General features: G+C 43.2%; 1 protein-coding gene across 1 annotated transcript in view; it reads right to left on the bottom strand.

Moving 5' to 3' along the window:
- The window catches only part of NDUFA4 (NDUFA4 mitochondrial complex associated), a 5,633-nt gene extending 4,121 nt beyond the window's left edge, over window positions 1–1,512 (bottom strand). Inside the window, exons 1-2 of the mRNA XM_024206096.3 lie at window positions 1,363–1,512; window positions 18–106 (exon numbers count right to left, since the gene is read on the bottom strand). Of these exons, the coding sequence (XP_024061864.1) occupies window positions 18–106; window positions 1,363–1,404 (131 nt within the window). The 5' untranslated portion in view covers window positions 1,405–1,512. The remainder of the gene's footprint in view (window positions 1–17; window positions 107–1,362) is intronic.
- Window positions 1,513–10,744: the final 9,232 nt, after the last annotated feature.

Below are 10,744 nucleotides of genomic sequence, written 5' to 3'. Positions count from 1 at the left end.
TGAAGTTTACTGCCTACCAGACATCAGGGTTGAACATTGCCAGGCGCATAATGTACAGGGCTGCACCAGTACCTCCAGCTCCAATAAAGACAAAGAGGGGGATCAACTAGAACAAAAGATTTAGAAATGAATGAGATATTAGAACATAAACATAATGCCACTTACAAAACAAGGTTGGAAATGAAATCTTGCCCAGTAATCACACATTTGGCTCATCAGTTTTGAGGCACCCCACCGAAGGGCCTTACTCTAAGTAGTTTAAGTGCCTAGTGATGAAGGACCCAGCATGCCTGTAGGGTGTCCTAATGCTAGAACAGGGGTTCTCAAACTGGGGGTCAGGACCCCTCAGAGAGTCACAAGGTTATTACATGGGGGGTCACGAGCTGTCAATCTCCACCCAAAACCCCGCTTTGCCTCCAGCATTTATAATGGTGTTAAATATATTTAAAAGTATTTAATTTATAAGGGGGGGTCGCACTCAGAGGCATACTATGTGAAAAGGTTCCCCAGTACAAAAGTTTGAGAACCACTGTGCTAGAAGATCCTGCTTCCCTGGAAGAACAGGTACATGCCACTACCAAGTGCCCCACAATGCCAAGAAGAAGGCAGAAGTTAACCCTCTGACTCTAGGCCAACACTGCCTGCACCTGCCATAGCCACGCTGGTTCACAAAAGTCAAGAAAACAGGTTGAAAAAAATCACGTGGTTACCATGACTGGGCTTGCAAAGGCCCCGCGCTCTAGAAGGGGGACGGGGACCTGGGCCTCTAAACTAATCTCACTCTAGGGCCCTGGGTCCATGCCCAGCTTCCTCTGAGGAACGGGGTCGACGGCAGCTCCGCCCCGCCAAGAAGGGGCTGTCACAACAAGGCGGTGCTAGTCCGGGTTCGAGGGGTCCCAGGGAGCCAGGGGAGGAGCTAGAACCAGGGAGGAGGGGCAGGAGACCGCATGAGGCTCGAGCAGACGTCAAGCTCCTCGGTGACCGAGCTCTCCCCGGGGAGCCCCGGCGGAGGGATTAAGCCCATGAGGGCGGCAGATGGTGGAATTCTTGCCCACGCAGTCCCCTGCCAGGAGAGTCCCGCCGCCAACCGATCCCTATAGCGCTGAAGTCGCCTCCCTCCCCCCCAACCCGCCCGGTTCCGGGCTCCAGATGCCTCTACCTCCCCCACCCCCAACCCGCCCGGCTCCGGCTGCCTCCCCCCACCCCAACCCGCGCGGCTCCGGCTGCCTCCCCCCACCCCAACCCGCGCGGCTCCGGGCTCCAGATGCCTCTGCCTCCCCCCCAACCCGCCAAGCTCCGGCTGCCTCCCCCTCCCCACAAACCGCCCGGCTCCGGGCCGAGCCGCCGCCCTCCGGGACGCACGCTCGGATGTTTCTTGGCCTGATTGAACATGAGTCGGAACATGGTGACGGTTGGGTGGGGGGTCTCGCGCTCTGGCAGACCCGGACTCGGCCTCTCAGGAAAATGTCGTCGTCTCTCTAACCCGCTGTAAGGCCCAATGTCATTCAAGGACCCCGTGTTACAGGCGCCAGATATAACCACCCAGATGGGGCTGTCCTGATGGCTGCCTGCGTTCACTTTGCCGTAGTGAGGCGGCCCTGCCTCAGCCGCCGAACAAATAGACCCTACAGAGAGGTTTTTATGGAGTCATCTATGCGTCCCCCCTACTGCTCCGTCTCCCCAGGACTTGCAGCCCAGAGTCAGAAAACAGGCAACTTCCTAGTCACCTATACAGTGGAAGGGGACGGGGGAGAGGAGGTGGCGAGTCTCGCGCATGCGCCAACTGAATACTGCAACCGCCGTGGGTGAGGAAGTGGCTCCGCCTCTGCTGCAGCGATTGCGCCCCACACCGCGGCTGCACAGGCATCAAAATCGCATCCCCCAGGGCCTGACGTTCTAAAAATAGGTAGTCCCGCAGCGCCTGTGCTTGGCGCCTCCTATCCAGTGTTGTCCTGTCACTGTGTCTCCTGGAGCCCACTGCTGGAAGGACCCAAATCCTGTAAATGCTTGTGCACGTGCTCACATTTCGCTTTGCCAACGTGTCTCAGCCAGTAAAAAAAGCCGTCTCCCCATAGAATCCAGAGATTGGCTTTTCAAACCAAGAGCTTTACTTGAGTTCTGTCAAGTATCGGGGGTAGCCATGTTAGTCTGTATCTACAAAAACAACAAGGAGTCTGGTGGCACCTTAAAGACTAACAGATTTATTTGGGCATAAGCTTTCGTGGGTAAAAACCTCACATAATGTCACCTGTCACCTTGGTATCCGAGCGCTTTACACAAAAATAAACCAAAAAAATCTTTCTTGCAGCACAGTTAGTGTTGGGAGATAGATATGTATACAACATGCAAGTGAAAGCTGTTATTGTATAAAATGATGGCTTTTTAAATAAAGTATGTCAAGAATCACATAGATTTGTATTCTATCAGAAAGCTATGAATATTTTTGTAAGCAAGTTAAAATTTCCTATACCTGACCTCTTCATGTGAGTTTGTTTCCCTCAAAGTTTGACAGAGAATGGGTACGTCTACAAATGCATAAAAAACCCACGGCTGGCTTAGGCAGCTAACTTGAGCTCCAGTGCTTGGACTCTGGGCTGAAGAATTGCTGCATAGACATCTTGAGGGTCCCAGAGCTTGGGCTCCAGTCCGAGCCCGTATGTCCTCACAGCAGTTTTTCAGCCTGGAGCCTGAGTCAGCTGACCAGGGCCAGCCATGAGTTTTTTATCCCTGTGTAAACGTAGGCAATAAGATCAGTTGCATGTACTCAGTAGGCTACCAGCTGAAGACAGAAACAATTCTATTTCTAGGGCAGGAGCAAGATTATGTGTGACTATTTTCTTAAAACAGGTTAAGCCTCACAGACTTCTCAGTTGCTTGAAATGTTAGGACTTCATTTATGTCCTTCAGCAACCACACACAGTGCAATACCTTGACCAAGGATCCACGATATCTACAACTACAAGTTTAAATGCAGTGTATGTGTAGAGTGTATGTATTTATTTATAGTAGTGATACTGATCTTACTTGAAGCACAGTTTCCTATTATGCAAGTGTCTAGTATAAATCCATACCACTATAGAGAGTAAATGCTAAATTAATCCAGTGAATTGTACAGCAATATCTATTCAATCTGAATTTCTTTCTTTTGAGAGTTAAGGATCTTTGTAGTCATACCTGTCAATTCCATTTAACACTTTAGTTAGGCTAGTTCCTTCGTTTACTCTGAGTAAAGTTAGTGTTGTGTCGGTTGATATCATTTAAATAACTGAATCCATAAATCTACACAATGATTTTGGCAAGGTTTTGTGATGAACCAGTCCATTAGTAACCTAGGGCTTGATTTGCCATTGTGTACAACACTTCTGAAAATCAGACCCTCAGTTTTATTTTCTCCTTCTATTCTCCTGTACACATACACTTCCATGCCTTCTTTTGTCTGTTTCTCAGTTCTTCTCCCTTCATTAGTAGCATTTCTCTTTTATGCCCAGGCCCATTTGATCTTTCACTTACGTTTCTCATTTCCTGAAATTGTTTTTCTCCTCTCTTGCCTTCCTGTTGCAAGTGTCTTTTTCTCAAGCCTCCCTATTATGAATCACATAACTGGAGGTTTCTACCATGTTTAACATCAATCATAATGTGTTTTAAGTTTTATTTTCTATTGAAAAGATGAAATTGCAGCTACTAAAATAATCACCTATCTGATCTCTTGAAGAATCAAGCTACACACACATTTGATATGTTCAGTCAATTATTTTTCCCTACAAAAACATACTTCCAACCACTTTCAAAGGTAGAGATTTATGGCAATCAACATGTTCTTTAACAGGAAGGAATTAAGATGTGAGTCACGGAGAAGTTCCAGTTGTTCCTAGAACAATGAAATGCAATTTTTCATCATGTGTTGGCCTTACATAATCTTGAACATGTCTCTGTTAATCAGACTGATTCATAAGCTGGAGAGTCTCTGTAGGATACAGCAGACTGGACTGTACAGTAGAAAGGCAAAAACTGAGAAAATATTTCTAGGTGAGAAAATCTAGAGAACATTAGATGGAAGCCAAAATCATTTCAAAGCTTTGGAAAAGTACATAGATGCAGACCCTAAAAGTCATGCCTACAAATACACAAATTATATTTATTGTGACCGTTCTTCAAAAGACTATTTAAAAGATAGATAAATCTAATATTTGGAAAAATATAATTTAAGCTCTGACAGAAGAACCTCAGAGTTACCAACACCTCGGGAATGGAGGTTGTTTGTAACTCTGAAATGTTCATAACTCTGAACAAAACATGGTTGTTCTTTCAAAAGTTTACAACTGAACATTGAAATTTTACTATGCAGAAGAAAAATGGTTCTTTCCCTTTTTTCTAAGTAGTTTACGTTTAACACAGTACTGTACTGTATTTGCTTTTTTTTTTTTTTTTTTGGTCTCTGCTGCTGCCTGATTGTATACTTCCATTTCCAAATGAGGTGTGTGGTTGACTGGTCAGGTCATAACTTCAATGTTCATGACTCTGAGGTTCTACTGTAATTTTCTTATCTTTCAAAAGATAACTGAATATTGGTGGCATCATAGCAGAACTTTCAGGAGCCTTCCCGACCCATCACTAGCTTCAAACACTCAGCAGCTGATCTCAAAGTGATTTGCCACACACTATCCTCTCTTTGCTTGTAGTCACCTGCTATGATGACCCACCATCATCCCTTCCATGATAGAAATAACCACTAAAGTTATCTCTATGCCTGATGTGACCAAAGTACATAAATGCACATACTGACTTCCAATAGCAGGGTCTGCTCTCCTCAATAATACTTCTAACAAGCGTTAGTCTTCTTTTCCACCTAGAAGATACACAAGAGTCTTCACCAACACCACATCTCAAAGGCTTCAAATTTCTTCTTGTTAGCAGCATTAGTTTCTCATTATTCACAACCATAGGAAAAAATATAATATTAAAAAATTCAGCAAAACAATAAATATAAGTGCAAAGGGGAGAGACGATGAAATGTTTACAAATTGGAATGTAACCCTTCTTCTAGTCAGAGTTGGCAGGAACAAGGGACAGGTTCGGTATCTAGGGGTTCCTTTTCAACAATACAACACAAAACCAGCTCGAGCCCTCACCCCGTGACCTGGGACAATTACACACCACCCTCTGAGTGCCTCTTAGAGCCAATACTTCCCCTCTAGCAAAAACAGAATCTGAGTGTAGCAAAAAACAAACAAACTTTTAATAAAAGGAGGGAAGTAACTCAGCGTTGATTTGGGAAAACACCGCAAACAGGGTTCATAAACATAAATCAGGAGCAAAAGACCCACTCCCACATAAGTTGGGCAGTGTCCTTTTCCCTCAGGTTCTTATGTCCAGCAACCAAAAGTCCCTTTAGCGTGCCCGTCCCTTCTCTGCAACCCACTCACAGTTGTTATCCTTGGTCAGTGCAGACCCAGAGTTCAGAGGTGTATCTGCAGAGTTCACCTCCCACCCTGGGGGTGGAGGAGGGAGTAAGAAGGCACCTTACTCACTCTGCTGCCCGGGCACTCGCTTGCCGCTCCTCTTCACCAGCCGCCCTGCTGGCTGATCACCACACCTCTTTGTGGGGCTCAGCTCCCATCCCCTCCGACAGCCGCCCTGCCAGCCGATCACCAATCTGCCAGAATATCTTCAGGTCCCCCCACTTAACACAGGTTTCAGTGATTTCAGCTGTTAGTGGGGTAGCCTCACTGCTGGTGCACACTGGGTAGTCTCTTGCATCAGAGACACTGTCCCAAAGCAGGTCTAACACTTAGACCTAGGTATCAGTGATTTCTGTTCTGCAGTGTGTAACAAGACTTTCAATTGAGTCTAAATTAGCTCTTTTATTACACAGTGGAAAGAGGACAAGTCAAACAGTTTCTAATACCCTTAAACAGAACCCACCCTTTCTCAGCTCACTGGGTTTTGGAACCCATGTCCCCTGCCCAGGAGAGTCGTTTAGTTGAGGATGAGTCCCTCAATTGGGGGTATGCCAAGTACAGTTCTGCTGCCCTTTATTCACACAACAAGGATAACAACCCTTTTCTTACTCCTGCCCCAATAGCAAGGAGACTGGGTATCCAGCACCAGCCTAAAGTGATCATTTGTACGTCATGTTGAGCACTAGGCAGGGTGGGTGTGCCCATGCAAATGAGATCAGCTCCTGAAGTCGTCTTCCACAGCTCATCACTAGATGTCGGGGGGACCTCATTCAGACTCTGCTTACAGGAATACTATTAAAAAACAAGAGTTTGAAGACTGTAAAAAGGAATTGAAGAAAAAAAGTACTGAACAACATGATATTGCAGTAACAGATGCTCCAAGTGTTGTCAGAACCATTTATTCTCAAAATATTTCAGTATGCCTATAGTTCTTGTAAACAAGTGCATATTATCTAATCTAAGACCCAGACTCATAGACTTCAAGGTCAGAAGGGACCATCGTGATCATCTAGTCTGATCTCCTGCACATTGCAGGCCATATCCACTCCTGTAATAGGCCCATAACCTCTGGCTGAGTTACTCCCCTCCATAAACTTACCAAGTTTAGTCTTTAAACAAGTATGCTTTTTTGCCCCTTCTATCTCTTCTGGAAATACTTTGCCTAATGCATCTCAGGATTGCATTCGCCTTTTTCATACCTGCATTGTATTGGTGTCTCATAGTTGTCTTGTGATCAGCTAGTACACCCAGGTCTTTCTCCTCCTCTTCCACTTGCAACTCATAAGTACCCAGTTTATAGCAAAAACTCTTGTTATTCCCTAAGTGCAGGACTTTGTACTGTTACATTTTGTCCCACTTCTACTCCAGTTTTCAAGGTCATCCAGATCTTCTTGCACGTTATTCCAGTCCTCCTCTGTTTTGGCAATACCTCCCAACTTCATATCATCTGCAAATTATTAGCACACTCCCACTTTGTGCCAAGGTCATTAATGAAGGTATTAAATAAGATTGGTCCCGAAACCAATCTTTGAGGAACTCCACTAGTAACCTCCTTCTAGCCTGACAGTTCACTTTCAGTATGACCCATTGCCTTTAAATAGTTCCTTACCCACCTTTCAATTCTCATATTCATCCCCTAAGTTTTCAGACTGCCTAATATTTTGCTATATTTGGTCTCTCATGTAAAACTCCAATGGTTTGTTCTAGTGTTTTTTCCTCAAAAGTTAGTTCTACAGATCCATCCATGGCTTGTGGGAGGCTGTGCCCACACACAGCCTTCAGACATCCAAGCAGGAGTTGGGTAAGAAGCTCCTCCACTCTCACTGTTGAGCCCACTCTGGGCTTGGAAGCTCAAAGACATACTGTGAAGAGCACTGGCATCTTTTAAATTAATGGCACCAATTTTGGTGGTGAGCACTATGCTTGGTAGTGTTTGCAGAGTCAGACCCTTAGGTTTTTATCCTGAGCTGACCCCCTGCACCCATGCAGAATCCCAGTGAAGGCAATGAGGCTCTGGGTGGACTCAGGGATTTGCCCACATGCAGTTTATTGCAGGTTTGGATCTTAGATTGTAAAGACTTCAGAGTAAGTACCTTGTGCTCATTCTCTATCCCATTATACCTTTGTAACATAGGAAAATAAGGCCCCTTGTCTTTGTACTTACCTGAAAAGCACTAGTACAGTCCTGGCTCTGTATAAATTATAACAAAATAAATTGAAGTTCAGTTGGTTTCAAATTATCCAAGCCCCCTCACAACATATGCTGCTAGCACCCATGTAAATGAAATTCCTGTAAAACAGGGCCCTCAGAGCATCAGACCAGAAGAAGTTGGAAGACAGTAATTATATTATACTGTTAATGTGCTACAGGAAAGAAAGAGCATTTTAGAGTGGAATAATTATTTATAATAATGCAAACGTAGTGATTTTTTTACTACATAATATATTTTCTGGTACATAAACTGACATTCAGAGTTGCTTCTCCAATAAAACAAATACAAATTACACCTTTGATTGTTAATCAAACATAGTGTTACCTGTAAACTTAAATATAGAGATATTTGTGCTATAGTACTAAGATTGTTTAGAATATAACTCTTTAATTGTAGAATTTAATTAAATCATTTTATTATTTGGTGATAGTTTTCTTTTAGTATGATAATTTGTAGGGCTATACAAACTGCAGTCATGTTAACTTAAAGACCAAAAACAATTTTATGCAGCTAACACTGACTTTCAACTAACAAAAAGTACAATAATTTCTAGGAAAATGAAATTGGTTCACTGCAGACCTTTAAAGAAAGAAGATTACAAAACAAAACTATCTTTTGGCAAAATATGCCTCTAGTTACAAGCTTTTTAAAATAAAATGTTGAATTGTATTCTTTAAAATAAATATTTCTGATTGCTAGAGGGTCAGATCCTCAGCTGGTGTAAACTGCTGCACTGCTCAACTTCAATAGAGCTCCAGAAATCTCTAGATTTTTCCTCATGCATTGTAACAAGGGTTCTGTTAGCAGCATGTTTTAAATCTTATGAAGACATGTTCTTAAACATTCCCTACACTGATAAATCTACTACAATATATATTTCATAGGGGGTCCAGATTGATGTCTCAAGTGCGTAAAAATGTAATATTGGACCCTTTTTACTTCTTGCCTAACAGGTTCAAATCTGGTACAGTTCAGTAAGTGACTAAACATCTTTTTTTATTTATCTGATAGGTTTTGGAGCACTGTGGACTGAGCCATTTGAAAGTGCCTCAGGTAACACACTTCACAGGAACAACTGACTTGAAGCAGGAGTCAGCTGAAATAGGTCTTTCCCATCCTGCTGAGAGATAATTGTTCGGACAGAAAATGTTGTGGATGGAAAAATAAAACAGAAATGGGAAACAGTGACAAATGAAGTTCTGAGAAGAACAAAAATCCTAGGCACATACCTAAATATTAGTTTTTTGTTGAATTTTTGCTCAGTGTTTTCAGAATGGAGAGATGTTGTGAACGCCAAAACTATAGCAGGATTCAAAAAATAACTGGATAGGTTCATGGAGGATGGGTCTATCAATGGCCATTGGTCAGGGATGCAGCACCATGCTCTGGGTGTGCCTGGTCTCTGTTTGCCAGAAATTGGGAGTGCATGACAGGGGATGGATCACTTGATGATTGCCTGTTCTATTCATTTCCTCTGAAGCACCTGGCATTGGCCACGGTTGGAAGACAGGATACTGGGCTAGATGGACCATTGGTCTGACCCAGTATGGACATTCTTATGTTCTTAATGTCATTTTAGAGGCAGTAATGTTACCCTTTATTTGTCAGGCACAAAGAAGAACTGAGGAGTGTTGTGGAAAGAGTAGTACAACCATGAAGCAGATACATTTATGAAATAAATTGTGGGCTTTATTTACTCCCTAAGTTCTGCCAGCAAAAGCTGATAGAACCCAGTCTATGGGTCTCTAGTGGGCGTTATTTACGTAAAAAAATATTCAATAGTCATATTTGAGCTGGGATACAGTGGCATGAATCTTATACAACTCCCACTCTGCCAGAGGGTGCAGCACAGCACCAGAACTACTTGAGGCTAGCCTAGTTTGGGTGGGAGGCCAACTAAAAGATGTGCTGATTCGGAACATCTCTGTAAACTGCCTCTGCCACTATCCCATTCAGGGGTAAATCACCCTTCATGCAGCTGGCCCAATGGTTGCAGGAGTAACTCTGGCCCACTATCTGATTTAGTAAGAAACTTTCATCTCACTTCCGTAAGCAGGGATTCAATTTAACCACTGCAGACCACAGGAGGTTTAAACAGGGCTGTTACTTAGAGCTCTGTGACCGTTTAGTTGTGTGCTGCTTTTGCTATCTAATACCTGACTATGTACATCCAGTTGGTTCTAGGAGTGCTGCCTATAGTTAAGATTGCCCAGCACTTTCCATCATAAGACTCTATTTTCAGCTGCCTATAACTTTGCCAAACTTTAACTCTTCAGGCTGAAGTTTTTCATACCGGTGTCCGCCTCAGGGTTTTTAAGTTTCATTAAAAACAGTTCAGTCATTCCCAAGAATAGTATTTAGCCCATGTTAAAAAAATTCTTACAATTCTCTTGTTGAGAAGTTCTAGCATCCCTATTCTTTGGAGCTGGGATTTGGCAGGGGACAACCCTAGTATCAGGACTTCCCTTTCCTGTCCCTGGTAAAATCTGCCCAAGTAACAAAAACTAAAAATCTCAATTTGCAGATGCTCAGTAGAGACTTTTTAGAGTTTGGCAGCTAATTTCTATTAGTTGCACATTCCTCAGTTTCTGAGTGCCCAAACTGAGACATCCAAGGCCTGATTTGCAGAAGTGCTGAAAACTCACAATTATAACTGAAGTCAATGGGAGCTCTGTACAAATAAAGTGGTATAAAGTATTAAATATTTTGAAAGATCAGGCCTTAGGCATCTTAAATTGGTCATCCAGAGTTACTTGACATTTTGACTTTAACCTCTCTGCACCTCAAAGTTTCATCTGTAAAATGGGGATAATACCAGCCCCACACTGCATGGGGCTGTTGTGAAGAATTAATTCAACTCTGGGAAATACTCAGATAGCACAGTGATGAGTGTCATAAAAAAGTTTGTGAGAAAATTAATAATTCTGTATTCAGAGAAATGTCTGAAGGAAATCTGACATGCACGCAACACAATGAATGATGAGGATAAAGTAAAATATTAAATCTCTGCTCACTCACTTAGCATTGTCCATCCTATGTCTGATGGGGGGTGTGGGTCCTGTATAAATAATA

Source organism: Terrapene carolina, unplaced genomic scaffold (assembly GCF_002925995.2).
Source record: "Terrapene carolina triunguis isolate 2854851 unplaced genomic scaffold, T_m_triunguis-2.0 Scaffold84, whole genome shotgun sequence".
Lineage (NCBI taxonomy): Eukaryota > Metazoa > Chordata > Testudines > Emydidae > Terrapene > Terrapene triunguis.
Note: the sequence above shows the minus strand (reverse complement) of the source record. Positions and strands in the feature narration are given on the sequence as shown.